General features: G+C 28.5%; 1 protein-coding gene across 1 annotated transcript in view; it reads right to left on the reverse strand.

Annotated features, from left to right (window-relative positions):
• The window catches only part of Shab (potassium voltage-gated channel shaker cognate b), a 506,172-nt gene that overhangs the window by 127,781 nt on the left and 361,284 nt on the right, over positions 1-17,107 (reverse strand). The window contains exon 4 of the mRNA XM_075368331.1: positions 9,991-10,440. Within this exon, the coding sequence (XP_075224446.1) occupies positions 9,991-10,440 (450 nt within the window). The remainder of the gene's footprint in view (positions 1-9,990; positions 10,441-17,107) is intronic.

Genomic DNA, 17,107 nt, shown 5'->3' on the forward strand with positions numbered 1-17,107 from the left:
TTGAAGTTATAATTAAGTAAGAACAAAAGTGCTCTTTTACAAGTGGATGCACAGTAGAGAGTAGCAAGGGTGGTAATGGAACTCAGTATGTCATCATTTATGACAACTCATGTATATACTTCAGAACATCAACCATAGATTCAGCTGCTTCTAAAAATTTTCACTTGCTCAATTGATCTGGGGATTTCAGGATTTCATTTTTCCTTAATGAAATACAAGAATGTATTCTAAGAAATCTACAAGTAACCCAAGAGTTTTAGGACAGGCTAGTTCATTTTTCATCAGAAGAATAAAATATAAAATAATGTGAAACGTTAACTGAAAAAATGTACAGAAAAAATTCATTTTCCATCATTATTTATTTATAAAAAATTAATAATAATTTAGAATAAAAGTTGAAAAGATGTAAATAAAGTAGTAATACGCTAATAGTAATTAGGAAATAAAGTGCCAAAATAAAAAAAATTAACATTAACTGATTATTATTTGTATGGTATGTATTATTTTTATTCCTTATTTGTTCATAAACATATACAATTATTTATATCTATACAAATACAGACATGTAATATGAATTACTGATGACTCAATACCATATTTTAATTTCCTTTTTCTTATAGTTATTGATATTCCCAATACTTCAATCTTTCTAATTAATAAAAATCCATTATAATATTATCATCCTGCAACTAGTTCATAAGAACATCAAAGTAAACTAAAATCAAAGTATAAGAAAATGGATTCATTTTCACTGTCTTTTGATACTGTTATCTCTTATATGAGGCTGACATCAGAAAGACAACCAGCACTAAAAATTCTCTCAAATCCTTTCAGTCTATTGCTTTTAAAAGTATACTGCTGTTCCAATATTTTTATTGTAACACTTACTGTTTAAAAAAAGAAGCTAATTAAAGTCTAAATGTTAACTCTTCAGGACTCCTGAGAATCTTATGAGGCACTTAGTAATTTCCAGGTATTATATTCATATCTGATCTAAGTACATATAACATATAATTCTACTTTTTACATGAGACAAACAGTGAAAATGCATTCTTATGTGCTCTTGAGTACACAGTACTCTTGAGTACACAGTATGATATATCCAAAAACAAGTCTTTTCAATCCTATTATTATTGGGGTTTAACAGGTGCTATGTGCTGCCTTTTAAGTCTGGTTGCAAAACCACAATCACTTGTTTACTGCTAGTGTAATTACTTACATTCCTCAGCAATACCAAACCTGACATATGCAACAACAGTGCACTTTGGTAGGTTGCATACTACTCTTTAATGATCAGTATGTTGCTGTTATGAAATAACAAAAGAACTATTAATTCACTAGCAGACTAGTATAAATCAAAGTTCAGTGTATACTTGCAGGTCCAATGAATTAATTTGTAGACAGAGCAGGGCTCATTGGGATTTGACTCTACAACTTTCCAGGCAGCTCTGAGAAATAAGGGCCATCACAGCTCTAAATGTCCAACCTCAATTAGTGACAAGGTGAACACTTTAAAATTACTTTTGTGCTACTGTAAATTAACAGCTATCTGTGATACCAGAAACTGCGGTCAATTTTTTTTATACATTCATCAGTGGTTGTTCATGTATCTGAATTGAGTTTTATGAACCTTGAAGAACCTGTTAGGTCCAAGACTTCAGATTGGTCCACATGTGGAATGAATAGAAGGTACACACACACTTGTCAATTTTCCCTGTGAATGATTGCATGGAAAACAAATTACAAAAAAGGCTGTATTAAAATGCATCACTGCAATCACTAGTCTATGCTAAGTGGGATGGTTTATTCCTTGGTAATAACAAACATACAAATGCAGAATTAATTCTCACATTGATAAGCCACAGGCTATCCTACCCATGTGCTGGTATGGGTCATGGGAAAATTTAATGCTGTTCACCCACTGGTATTTCCATTCAAGAGATGTGGCAATCAATCCTTTTCATTTCAAAAGAACTGACTTAGTGTCAAGAAAACCAGACTTTAGTTAGAATATACCTGATTTTAGGCCCAGCATAGAATTTGGGTGCAGTTACTTCTCTCCACCTGTTTCATTGTGTCAAGCAGAACAGCACTGAGGAGATTAAACGCAAGGATTAGACCTAACTTGGCTTCTTTTATGTACCTTTAGAACTGGGGATAAAGATAGCAAAGTCTGGTTGAAACTTGAGGCAGTTAGGGGAGAGAACAGGTTTGAAAGCGCGACCTTTATCCCAGCTCAATTCAATAAAGTCACTCCAATTCTCATGAGTCCAAAACATCATCATATCTGAAACAATGCTATCTCCATGTTCATGACAGCATCATGGATGCTATATCCATGTTTTTGAGGTCTAACGGCATTACATGGTCAGTTATTGCACATGATTCAACAGCTGGAAATACACCTGAGCCAAGTTCTTACTGAATTTAGTCTGTGTATGAATGGGATCTGGATGGGTCTATATACAAAATGGATATCCTAACACTCTACAGTAAATGATATCCACCTCATGACAATTATGATTGCTTCACTACTCCATTCCTATATAGTTGGGATTTAGTGAGAAAACATGAAGTGAGAAATCAAAATTTACTATAATAGAGAGAATAAATCAAAAGAATACTTATTAAAATTTTAATTATTTAATGCAACTCAGTGCTGCGTATTCATTACTTAATAACAGTAAAACTTTGACATAGTAAAACTGATGATTCAGAGATTCCATGATAATGTCAATTGAGCTATTAATAATTTCTTTGTAATATTTTAATACATCGTATCATCTGAACTAATGTAAAGATAGAAGCAAGCATGCCAGCATGCCTTGTTTATATACCAGTAGTGTGAGAAGACAACCACTTGTTGAAGGTAGAGTATGTATTGTGGTACATGGACATTTACTATAAACATAACCCATTATTTCCCACTCAAACACTCCCTCCCTCTTTTGGTAGATACAATGACACTATTTAACATGCTATTGTGGTTTAATGAATACTGAAAAATTTGGTTACTGGCCATATGCAATATTAAAACAGGTTGCAGATTGTATTTTCTGTTATATAAAATTTATTACTGCAATATATTGTTACTACAAAATTTTATATCTTATTATGTAAATCTAGTAGTTTCAAATAGTGACTTATGTATGCATCATTGATTTAACTAGACTAACATATCTTCCAATTTTACTAAATGTCACAAGTAAGTAAGATGAAAAAAGTAAGCTAGTAGTTTCTCTGAATATACAGTTGAATCTAGAATGATAATGGAAAATAAAACTGTGAAACATGATCATACTGTAAAGGGTTTCATTTGTAAGTCCAAAGTAACCAATTTCATTAAATCAAAAGAAATCTCTACTCTTTGATTCTGTTATTAAAAATTGCTGTTGCTGTAACCAAATGGTTGTAGAAACCTTCCAGTCCATCCTTTATAAAATGGCTTTATCATAAAACAATGAGCATCATATGATACTCTTTCAAGAGAAAGAAGTGCTAAAAGTATTACGTTGGCCCTGGCAGTTATTAAAGACTACTGGTCGAGTGATTATAAGGTATTTGAGATCTTAGTGTAGTTAATTTCCATGTTAATAAATATTTTGACTGATAGTTTAATTTTTTCAGATTGATAACCTTAAGAGAAATAGGAATTGATGTTGATCTAAGCTGTGAGTAAAAAAGAGACCTGTAAGCCACTTCTCACAAATAGTGAATACTTTTTCAGTTTTTAATGAAAGAATAACTTCATTTAAAATAAAATGGAATACATTGTTAAAAATTGTAGAAATTAATTTTTTTAATAATATCCTAACTATTACTTAAAATAAACACAGCAATTGACATCTTTAATTGATAATTTTTTGAGACAAATTAATACAAGGAACGCAACCCAATGCTTTGGTTTTGGTTATGAAATTATTTGTGGTAATAACACAAGAATGTGTTCTAAAATTATGGTCAGGGAAATGTAGTTCAAAGTTACACCTTAAAAATGAGGCACCTGTCCAGTAATCAAAGATAAGACTTTCAGATTAAAGATATTTCTAAAGGTTTATTTAGTTTTAACAATAAACTTGCTTTTGAAAATATAAAAATATTACATTTAATTAGGAGTAATTAAAAATCTGACAAAGTGAATAAAACAGTATCTAAAAGAGTGTGGATAAAATAGTCTATAAGTAAAACACCCCTGCTGTTAATTTAGATTTGGATGACAAGTAGCAATTTTAGGAATTTGTTGCTCGACTGCTTTCTTTGAGAGGGAGGAGAAGAAGGATGAATTACTTAAGTGAAAAGAGGATTTGGAGTGGTAAAGAGAAGACGGTCAGTTTCCGTACTCATCACACCAGTGGAGGTCACTTGCTTGCTCCAACCCACTTTTGTTCCCTCCCCCACAAACCATCACCCCTGATCACTACCAATATCCTGTCCATTCTCTCTAATTAAACTTTAGAAACCCCTTATAAACTTGGTCAGTAAAGTAATAAATGCTCAGTAACCCATCAAAATTTGTTAAACTACTTAAACATTTTAATGCAAAAGATAGGTAACCTAACTTTGCTCTGTTTTCCTTGAAAGGGGAAAGATTATTTAAAATTAAAAAATACGGTATAATCTATTGTTACTGAAAAAAGAGATATTTAAAGATTGATTCAGGCAAAAAATTAACAATTTGTAAAATCAAAAACCTAATCAATAAATATTGAACAGTATATGCGCTCAAAGGCAGTACTACATCCTTAGTGGCTGAAGTCTGGTGTTAAACACTTTCCATTAACAAAGAAGAATTTGATATCTCTTAATCTCTTACAGTCTTTTTTTTATAAAAAAAAGATATTTTGCAATCACTTTTCACAGTTTTTCTGAGGTTAGGCAAGTGGAATGCGGCAGAATGAAATGTTCATACATAAATTTGGTTTTAAACAAAAAGTTATATTCCTCATAACTAAGAAAGAGGTCAGCAGACCTTGTCAACAATATCATTTTGAGAAAATGTTTTTGGGTGAATTTCTGACAAGGGATTGACTTTTTTGTATCATTGTTTAATCCATCTCTCATCTTTCAAGTTAAAACACATGTGTGTGAGTATGTCCAAAGTGTAATACTAAAAACAAAATAAGCTGTATTGTTTATAATAATGATGAAATTAATTTATATATTTTAAGAAAAGGATGATGATATAAAATAAAATTTGAAAAAACAAAAATCTGTACAACCTCTGAAGATATTTTTAAAAATAATTTTAATCATATGAAACCTATGATGTAAAATGTAAAACAAATTATACTCTATATATAAACATATATGAGAGAAAGGAAAACCAAGGTAACAGTTTATTTTAGTTAATTTAACTTTTACAATCTAACTTTTATGTTGATTTAGATGATGGTTAAATGGAAAAGGTTTAGTTTAACTATTTTATTTAATAAAGGTGGTTTGAAGTAAAACATTTTCACTTTTGTCTAACTTCCATCCTCCCTTCATGTTTATTATTATTATTATTCGTTTTTTAATTTAAAAGATGTCATAATTGGACGTTAGATCAACCTTAATAAACTCTAAGCATGTTTATATATAGTGGTATCGATTTTGCAGTCAGTCTTCAGAATTTCTTTACTCTGTGACATTACTATGGATTTACATGATGGAGGTTTTTTCACTAAATTTATATGTATATGTTACATCATGATGATTATGAAATGATATTTATATCATTTGTTTATACACATAATCTGTAGAATAAAATTTAGAGTAAAATAAAATATTATATTTATAAAATATATTAATAATATGTAAATTATATATATATATATATATATATAATTTTATTGTTTTGCTGTTTTATTATATATTACATATTATAAAATGTATTTTTGTGTAAAATAAAATATTTGGACCAAAATATGAAAATTAAATTTACAATTTGAAAAGTGAAAAAGAAATTTACAAATATACAGAAAATATAGGGGACTTAATCAGGAAAATAAGATTACAATTTTATGGACATTTATATAGAATGAAAAACCAAAGATTGTCGTTACAAATATATTTAATTTCTACAAAACATAGCTATGAAGACCCTGGTTCAAAGAAATATAAATAAATCTAAAAACATTAAACATTTCTAAGGATCTATGTAAAGAAAGAGATACATTCAGAAAAGTGATTCGAGAATCTAAGTTTCCTAGGAGAAAGAAAAAGAAGGCTACAAACCTGAATAGATGGAAGGAAAGAAAGGCAACAACAGAGCAAAAGAATGAAAACCTTCTGGGAAAAGAAAAAGAAGTCAAAATTATGCAAACGTGATCTGTATTGTTCAGAACGAAAAGAAAAAAGTACATAATTTTATCATTTTAAAAATAAACGATTACTACCGATTATGAATTATTTAATTGTTTTATAATTATGCACTATAAATTTAGAATTTTTTTCTCTTTGCGGTTGTATTTTAAATTATTTAGCAATTTTTTTTTTTTTTAATGTTCTGTACTGTATCAGCTAAAATAATAATATTCCGCGAAACATTTTTTTATAACTGTGTTTATAGAGAAGACTTTATAATTAATTCATTTTTAAAACAAGAAAAACACAAAAGGGCTTTTAATTTCTTTTATCAATCTATGAAACAAGAATTATATATACTTTTTCATCAGATTTCTGTCTAAAAAATGAACTTATCTAAATTTTATTCAAATCAATTAATGCATATATTATTAAAAAACAAGTTTAGATTAGGATTTTTTCTTTATACTGAAAAATATTTAAAAAGTAAAATTATGTTATTATGGAGGATGAAAAAATTGCTTATGTAATAATCAGTATAAGATACATACACAAAAAAATCATGGAAATAATAAATTAGTTGATTTTGAAAGGTTGGAAAAGATTTTGAAGAAATAAAATGAAAATAAACTAAATAAACTAACCATGTAAGCTCTCTGATCGATTTAGAAGTTTTCTACCCGACTGAAAGGCAGATTCATGAACAGTGGCGGTTCATAGCTAAAATTAGTGGGGTTGCTGCTCCAGAAAATTTTTAGCCTTTGTTTTAAAATTGTGTGAAAGGAAACAAACAAACATGTATAAAAGGTTAAAGTTTTCTGTAAAATAAAAGGACCGGAAAAGAAAACGAATGAAATAGAATAGCTGGAAGCAGGATAATAATCCAATTCTACACTTCATCACATTCAAGAATATGGTACAAGGTTTTTAAACACAACACACGCGGAGTAAAAAAAAACTACCTTCCATCAGCACGCCAGGGTCGATACTGCGGGAGCGACAGTGCACTCTCTCCCTCGCTGCCTGGCTTGCAGCTTCCTATCTGCGCGTGCGCACAACAGCCAAACACTACGCCGCTGGAACTGTGAAGCGCACAGTTCCGTAGAAAGATTTTTGTATCTTTTTCATAAAGTGGGGGATAGCTACATAAAACTAAGCTTAAGGATTTTATATGTTTTACATTTTATACAAGTATAAAGAAAGAATTAAAGAAAAAGGACTCATTATATTAAATGTTATCGATAATATCAACTGGAAATAGGGGGTGCCGCAGTTCCACAGTGCCTATTCGTGAGCCGCCGCTGTTCATGAACATATCATACCACACTAAACATAATTAATACGAGTATATAACTGTAGAGAATATGAAGGAGTGTGTTACGGCGTAATCATTAGAATGTTTTTAGTAGACTTTTTAAGAGAATTAGTATAATATTTAAATAATGTAAAATACCCGGTAACGCCAACGGGAATAAGATATTGGAACTCAATAAAAATAAACAAAACATGAAAGGATAATAACAATAATGTGATGATAAAGTATGACAAGAGAGAAAAAGAGGGAGAGAGAGAGTGTGTGTGAGAAAGAGAGAAGATAAAAAAGAAATTGCATATATTGAGCAAATAAGAGGAAATCGTTCAATTTTACAACTAAAAAAAGATTTGGAAAACTGGCAACTAAACTAAATAGGACAAGAAATTGACCTAAATTACTGATAAATGAAAAACCTAAGTCTAATACTCATAAACTATAAATAACGAAGAATTCTAATATAACTACAAGCGGCGCGCGCGAACACACTGTGACACACACACACACACACACACACCATACGTTTATATTCAAATTTATTGGCACTGCATTACGATCTTTAATCGTTTTTTATATTTTTTATTAAGGCTCTTATGATAGGAGTCTACATCCCAGCAGAATTATACCCGTTCAATTTTTATTACAGTTTTACTAAAATATTTTTATTACAGTTTCTAAAAAAACATGTAAAATTTTATCTTAAAAAAACAATTAAATAAAAATCACATTATCGTTATGCTCAAATGTTATAAATGCAATCTGGCATCCAAATTGACATTACTGCTTTAATATTTTGTTAAATTTCTTATCGACAATAATCTTAATACCAGGATTATAATTTTGATATTTTTTTAGAATGATATTTTTATTATGTATTCTACATTTATTATCAAGTTAACTCAATCAATCATTATTTGATAATTGTATTCTGAAGGGAAACAAACTAGCTGTGCACTTTATAACCTACTCGGTACTGATAACGATTTTAATAATGGTTGATGTTAACACTGGTGAAGGTTCAGTAATAACGAAGTAATTTTTTCTGCAACCAGTCTAACAAATGAGCTAAAGAGTACTACTTCTGTATTCTTGATAAGTTAGAAGATACTCCCAAATCCATTTCTCAATAATACAACACTAATTATGCATGGAAATTAATTATTACAACAAAAATCAAAATGACGATAAAAATTATATGTAGTAAGTACTGTAAACATCATACAAATAAATCGTAACATTAGTTATATAAGTAGAGTGTTTATCTGAAGGTGGCAAAGAAATTTTATTAGCACAGAAAAAGTGGCTCTACTATAGTTTTTGGGACAATAATCTGGAGTTTAATTATACGAATATCTACTTCTTTATCTATTATCTACTGCACGTACTTTCAAAGAAAATTCATATTTCCGCTGGTGGTCATATTTATTATACTGAGTCAGCATGTTTCCTACATAGGTTTAGTAAGAGAAATATTTTAGGTAATTTAGTGCAAATTAGGGTAAAAGGTAATTTATTAAGGTCTCGGGGTTTAAGATTTATATAAAATAAATTACTTTCTACTATCCTGAGCCTTATCTGTATCGCATTATTTCTACCTTTACGTATTAAATAAAATAAAATAAAATAAAATCGTAAATTGTAAATAAATAAAATTATAATAGGATTATATTAGTACTATAAATTTTAATAAATAATAACTAAAAAAGTTGAATATATAAATATATATATTATAATAATTTAGTGGATTCATAGATTGTTAAAAATAATGTTTAACGACTCTAGTTTAGCAACAACACGATTAGATATATTATTCCACTTTTTTATTATACCGTATTGACTCTAATACTTAAAAATATATACGTATCGTTAGAAATGTTGAATTGTAAAACGATATTTTTTTGAAATGTATATTTATTAATACATAAAAATAAATATTATTTAAATTTTATGCCTAAATAATAATTTATCGTACTTCTAATGCGCAACTTTTAATGTATATTGAACGTTACTTTTTAAAAATTCCATGTAAAACATAGTCTACATGTATATATTTTTCGTTTAAGCTTACCTAATAATGCAAAAGAATAAATTAAAGCTAAGATTATAAAATTAAACAGAGAAGAAAAAGACCAATAAAAAGAAACAAAAATAAACAAAAGTAAATCTAAGATTAATTAAGTACACCCTTTTTTATAAAGATTAAATAATTATAATCTATAAAATTAAAAAAAAGATAAAAATTAAAAGGATAGCGATAAAAAAAAGCTGAATTAATAAAAAAAGAAAAATTAATAAATAATTATTAAGGAGATGTGTGTTATTTTAGGATTAAATACAGTTAGAAGATCCACCACAGATGTTAATTATTAATTTTTAATTAAAAAAATTCTAACCCGGGCAGCAATGGAAGTAGTTGGTTTTTCTAAAAGGTCCCAAAGGAATTGTTGATAATGGGCACATTTTCCATCACCAAATTCTTCTTCATCCCTTTGCCGAAGGGATTCCGCCTCCTTTCGCATTTCTTCATGAACGTGTTCCTTACGTTGATGGTATTTATGTTGGCAACACGATTCTAAATACAGTTCATCGACACCCCAGTACTCGAGATCGTCACTAAAAGCTAGTACACACATCTCATCGACCAGATGTAATTTTCCAGTTCTATAAAAGTTTAGGATGGAACTGAATGACTTCGGGTGCCTATCAAAAAAATACTCGTTGTCTATGAGTGAATAATCATCACATAATTCTGTGATTGCCTCGTGCGTGTTGCAGTCCCGAAGCCGACCCAACCGAGTGTGAGGTAGGCGCTCCAGAGTCCTCCATAATACTTCGTGCTTTACCTTAAACAAAAAAGTACAAAAATATTATGTTAAGTGTAAATTTTTTTTATATTTTTAGCAAAACAATAGTAATTAAAAGTATTTCAAAATTCATTAAATATTGAAATTCTTATTTCGAAGGTTTTAATGAAAAATCTACTCGTGTATGTTTTTATAGTTGTCGAAAAAAAATGATCTTTTACAATTCCATAAAAGCTTTAAAAAAATGCTAAAAATTATGGATTTATTCTAAGAATATGTTCTTCAATGTTATGAACATAATATAATACGAATTAATACATAATACATTTATAATATATAATCTAAGTTAAGAATATTTCAGCCTACTGAATTGAATTAAAAAAAAAATTTCCGTATATGAAGTATTATCAAAATAACAATTTTCAACCTTTTAACACAGGAATAAAATTAGGATAATAGATCTCTGCTATTAAAAATATTTATATAAACGTTTGTAACATTTTACTTTTAATTATATCAATTGAAATTATTTTTTTGCTATTTCGCCAAATAAAAAGTCATTAAAATGAAAATACTGGGGTAAATATTTACGTATTTGAAATACAATTTTGTTAAAATAGTCCTTTCCAAAAACATAACTCTCCAAAAAGAAGTATCATCAGGTATTTTTAATGGCATTTTATGGTAACTTAAGAAAGAATATTATATACTACAGGGTTGATTTTATACGAATTTTAGGATTTTCTGAATTAAAATATCAGTTCATTTTTAAATTTATTTTTTTTTAAATAAGAAAATAAGTACATTTTATTTTTTTTTAACGAACTTTAATGATTAAAAAATAATACGCGAGATCGTTTAAAATAAAAACAATTTTAAAATCTATCATTCGAAGTTGGGGTTAAATTGTAAGCACTATCCAAATATTAAGAAAACTCAGCAACATCAATGACAGTTTTTATAATTATTATCTTTTAATGTTTGAGATGATGGGCTTAACATTTATCTAACGGTTGACTTTTCGTTAAAAAATAATTACTTACGTTCTTATTTAAAGAAAAATAAATTATAAAATTAATTAATTTTATTATCATGTTTATAATAAAATCTTGTTTTTGAAAAAAATACTGTTTTCAAAAAATAACCTTAAAGTAAATATTATTTTTCCCATTTCTTTAAATTTTGACTCTTAGAAGTTAGCACCAAATTGAAAAAAAATAAAAAACAAAAAGAACGTATTATCCCATGAAGTTGGAGCAGATTTCAAAATACTGAAGTTTAGATATATTAAAAAATTATTGTTCAGTCATGATATGACCATACCCATCGGGCTGGTCTAGTGGTTAACTCGTCGTCGCATATCAGTTGTTTAATAGCTGATTTTCGAAGTCGAGATTTCTGAGGTCCAAATCCTAGTAAAAGTTAGTTGCTTTTATACGGATTTGAATACTAGACAGTAGACCGGTCTACTTTGGTGGTTATGGTTCAAATAAACACACGTTTCAGAAATGGTCGGCTTAAGTCTGTACAAGAGTATACCTCATTTACATGTCATTCATATATTCATTTCATTGGGCCGTGGGTGATTGCTTATTGTTCACTACTACAGATTGTAGCGTACACATAAGGAAAAAAAGATCATATGGACTTCTTTATTGAGTAAATAATTTTGTAAGATCCATACCCGCCTCTTATCACTCTGGAAACTAATTATTTGGGAACATATTATTCTGTCCTAGTCTTGTTAAAAATATTAAATGAATAACCTTGAAACTAATAACCTAAATATATAAAACTTAATTTATATTTAAATATACATCAATTTATTAAACTGTAAATTATAGTATGATATTTAATTACATATAAAAAATAATGATAAATATATGACGTAATAAGTAAACAATAATCTAACCTTAAGAAGTTGTTTGGTATTAATTTATGTAACCGGCACCTTTTAGTACAAAGAATTAGCTGATCAACCCAAATATGAAGAAAGAATGGTAGAATTATGCTTTTTTACTTTTAGATCTTTTTACTTTTCTTTACTTTCCTTTTCTTTTAGTATTTTTTTAAATTTGTTATTTTTATTTAAAGTATAGGTAGGACTACAATAAACGCTGCCTGTACAAAATAAAGCTATTCGTAAAAACAAAAAAAGCGAAAAACCTGCATTTTGATAAAAATATGAAAGAAAATGAAAAAAGAAACTAACACTAAGAAATTACTACCATGTGTGAGTTAAGGTTTTCTGAAATGCAGAGAGTTACTTTTTACCTGAAGTTTTCCAACTATTTTTACATATTTTCTTCTATTTTTACATATAAATACTTTTTATATCAGAATGATAATTGGCTACCTACCATTATGTTATAACAATTAACATAACTAAGAAAAAAAAAAAAAAAAAAAAAAACACAGATTATCGAAATTAAATTTTCGTTTCAAAGATTTTCCATGTAAATTATATGGGAAAACTTACAAAGAACCAAAGAACTACCAAAGAACCTTCCACAGAAAAAAAAATTGTTTAACCTTCTCTTTTTTTGATGTAGGTTGAAACACAAACAGCAATTATTCAAACTAAATTTCAAGGGATAATATCCTGATAGTATTAAAAAAAAAATTATCCAATAAAATCGTTTAAGCAATAAAAATATTTAATTCAAAGAATTCTATTACACGTTTACATCAAAGAATAGAAAAAAAGTGGAGAGGTTAAACTGAGCTAACCGATTGTTTTGAATGAAGATAAGTTGAAAAAAAACCGACGGACAAAGAAGAGGAAGAAAAAGAAATACAATGTGAAATCAATAAAATGTATATAGGCTAACCGCAGTGAATATATCCTTTGGTAAAATTGCCTTGTAAGATGTAAGTGAGGACACGATTTGGGAACAAAGAAAGTTGCATAAAAGACACCCGACAGCTGGAAGATATAAAAAAAGGAAATTCTCAAAGCAGCAACGCAAAATTGTGAATAACTACACTACAACGTGATTTTATAAAAGTACGGTAAAGAATATTATATATATATAGTTTTTTGTAATATGGTCAAAATATTATAAAGTGAAATATTAACGATTTATTTAAAACGTATATTGAATTAAGATTAGAATTTAATATTCTATTCAATAATTTAAAGAGCAGTGCATGAAACGGGAGATTAATCATATAGATAAAAAATATTTTAATCGAATTTTTCTTATTCTTTTTATTAATATTTATTACGCGATAATTTTTATTGTAGGAGAAAAAAGAATACGACAATGGGAGGTGAAATTATCACGACTTATGAGAGATTCACTTTTCTCAAGCCTTTCTTCTCAAGTAAAACATCCGTTGAAACATGGATGAGAAAAATTTATATTCGAAAAAAATTAAAAACTTGGGTTTTACAATATTTTAGACTAATTGAACGTAAAAGAAAAATCCTTCTTAGTTATTAAGAAGAAATCCATCGTGTTGGTTTAGTGGTGAAGCATCTTCCCAAATCAGTTGATTTGGAAGTCGAGAGTTCCAGGGTTCAAGTTCTACTAAAGGCAGTTAGTTACTTTTATACGGATTTTATCACTAGATCTTGGATACCGGTGTTCTTTGGTGGTTGGGTTTCAATTAACCTCACATCTCAGAAATGGTCGAACTGAGACTGTACAAGACTACACTTCATTTACACTCACACAAATCATCCTCTGAAGTAATACCTGAACGGTAATTTCTGGAGGCTAAACAGGAAAAAGAAAGAAAGTTATTAAGAAGAAGGAGATATACATTTAATTGCGAAATAAACTTACTGCCAGCTTATCATTTATGAAAAAATATTGATACTAATAGATTAAAAAAAACAGATTGATTTAAACTACATAACTCTACATATATATATATATATATATATATATATATATACTACAATATATAAACTACATACATATACTTATTGTGGCTGAACATTAAAATTATTAAGATGAATTTATAAAGATAAAATAAGTTGAAGGAAACACTATTTATTTCCTTGTATGAAGTAAAGGAAGTATTGTGATCGCGAAAAATTTCGGTTTCCAGATTTCAACGGAAATATCCATTTTGACTAGTTTCGGCGTGACGTCTGTATCGCATAACTCAAATATGATTAGCCGTAGGATGTTGAAATTTTGATTTAGGACTGTTGTAACATCTAGTTGTGCACCTCCCTTTTTGATTGCAATCGACTAAATCAAAAGTGTCCAAAAAAGCCCAAAATCCAAAGAAATTTGGACTTTTTCTTAACTGCAGTAATAAGCCCTCATTGAGAGCTTTTCACCGATATGTCATAAGTGGTACTTATTTTCATTGGTTTAGAGTTATAGCCAAATAAAATTTTAATTAATGTAATATCTGGATCTCAGGGGAAGGCACATCGGTTCGAATCAGACTTCATCTCCTTTTTTTTAACTTTTTATTTTTCATTTAAACATACTGATTTATTAATAATTATTAACTTATTATTATACACAAATTTTTACGATGAATAATAATTAAATAATAACAAAAAAAAATATTAGAAATTTGTAATGAAATAAAAATATATGAACTTTTCATTTTAAAAAAAATGTGAAAATGTAATTTAATAGCCATAAAGGAAGTCATGTATTGTCCAAATAAGATTTTTTTTGTATGTCTTTCAATTGAAAGTTAGTTTTAATTATTATATTGTTATATAATTGCTATCACTATTGTTGTTGTATAACTATGTAGATACGTAATTTTTTTGAAAGTAATGTTAATAAAAATACTTCCAAATATGATTAAATATGCGTTTTAAATGCCCTCATTTAAAATATAAGTTTCAACTCAAAAATAGGACATGCCACGTTTAAAAACAATAATTGCAATTGCTATTTTTAAGAGCGCATCTTAAAAACAATAATTGAAATTATTAATTTTAACAGATGGCAAGTTTAAAAATTTTGGGGGCACTAGAAAATTTTTGATTCACAATGTGGGCGGTGGGCGAAAAAGTTTGAGAATCAATGATCTAGAGGAAACAGATCTGGAGACCTGGCAGGCTATTCTATGACTTCTCTACGAACTATCCGTTGATCTGGAAATGTTTCATTTAAAATTTGCTGTGCCTTTAGATAATAGTGAAGTGGTACCACAACTTGCTGAAACCATAAGTTATATAATTGTTCACGATTTTTCTTGGATATTTTGTAGAATCCTATTAGCTAACAAGTTGCAATTAGCATCTCCAGTAAGATTTCCATCTAAAATAATAGGACCTACAAATACGGCTCAACAAAATTAGTAGTAATACTGTATATGTAGATCCACACTTAACCCACCGGATTGGTCTAGTGTGAACTCGTCATCGCAAATCAGTTGATTTCGAAGTTGAGAGTTCTAAGGTTCAAATCATAGTAAAGGCAGTTACTTTTATACAGATTTGTGTACTAGATCGTGCATATCGGTATTCTTTGGTGGTTGGGTTTTAATTAACCACACGTCTCAGGAATGGTAGACCAGAGAGGGTACAAGACTATACTTCATTTACATTCATACATATAATCCTCATTCATACTCTGAAATAATTCCTTACGGTGGTTCCGGAGGCTAAACAGAAAAAGAGACGCACTTGTTTCTACCACTTATTGACGAAAATAATTACTCTGATAAATAAACTTAAAAGTTTATAAATAAATATTTTCCAAAACAAGAGGGTTGAATGGGACCCTTACTTAAAATTTCAGATCTTTTAAACTTTATCTTAAAATTTAATTTTGAACACTGAAAATCCAAGTATATCTAATATTAATATAGATAGCAAAGGAATGTTTTAAAAAAGGATGTCACAATAGACCTGAATTAAGAATTATCATTTTTTTTGATAATTTATCTTTTTTTTTTTAGTTTTGGCTATTTTGAGTCGGTTGAGATGAAAATCTCATTCTTTTAGAAGCCAGTAAAAAAGTAATTTTATAAAAATTGAAAAAGCGAAAAAGTATTTTTGTAATTACTACTATTATTATTTTAGTAACAGAAACAGTAGGTATGCTGTTCAAATAACAAAACAATGATAAACATGATTGAAATTGCTAATTAATTAGACGTTATTAACATTCAATTTACCGAACAGCAGTAACATTTACCTGGTGAATGCGCCGACAGTGTACATAATACGGATTGTGACGTACGCTCACCTGTACCAACAAACAAATAAACACGCACACATACACATACACGCACACACACACACACACACACACACACACACACACACACACAGAGCACAAACGAACAGATATTTTGAATGTATAAAGTAAAACATATGTATAACAACTCATTTACAGATATATACGTGATGACGTTAGTAAGTGACGACACGTGTATTAACTACTTCAATGCAAACAATACAATAAGATTTTTAATACCCTTAGCAAATTGATAAAATTGAATTATAAAAAATTTCGTGAAAATTGTAATGAGATGAAATTATACTACGAATGAGTTTTGAAATTTTGAGCACTATGTTTTCGAGCGAAAGCTAGACACTTTTTCTTTAAATATTATAAATAAACGGATTTTAACGGATAACCAAATAAATTAAGAAAAATTATATAGGTATGGTTACGTATTCAAACATACAAACGGATCAAATTATAAATTTTAGACATTACTAGCATAATTAATAAAGAACAAACAACACAGAATCAAAGAGATAGCCGGAATT

This window comes from Lycorma delicatula, chromosome 6 (genome assembly GCF_047948215.1).
Source record: "Lycorma delicatula isolate Av1 chromosome 6, ASM4794821v1, whole genome shotgun sequence".
Taxonomy (NCBI): Eukaryota; Metazoa; Arthropoda; class Insecta; order Hemiptera; family Fulgoridae; genus Lycorma; species Lycorma delicatula.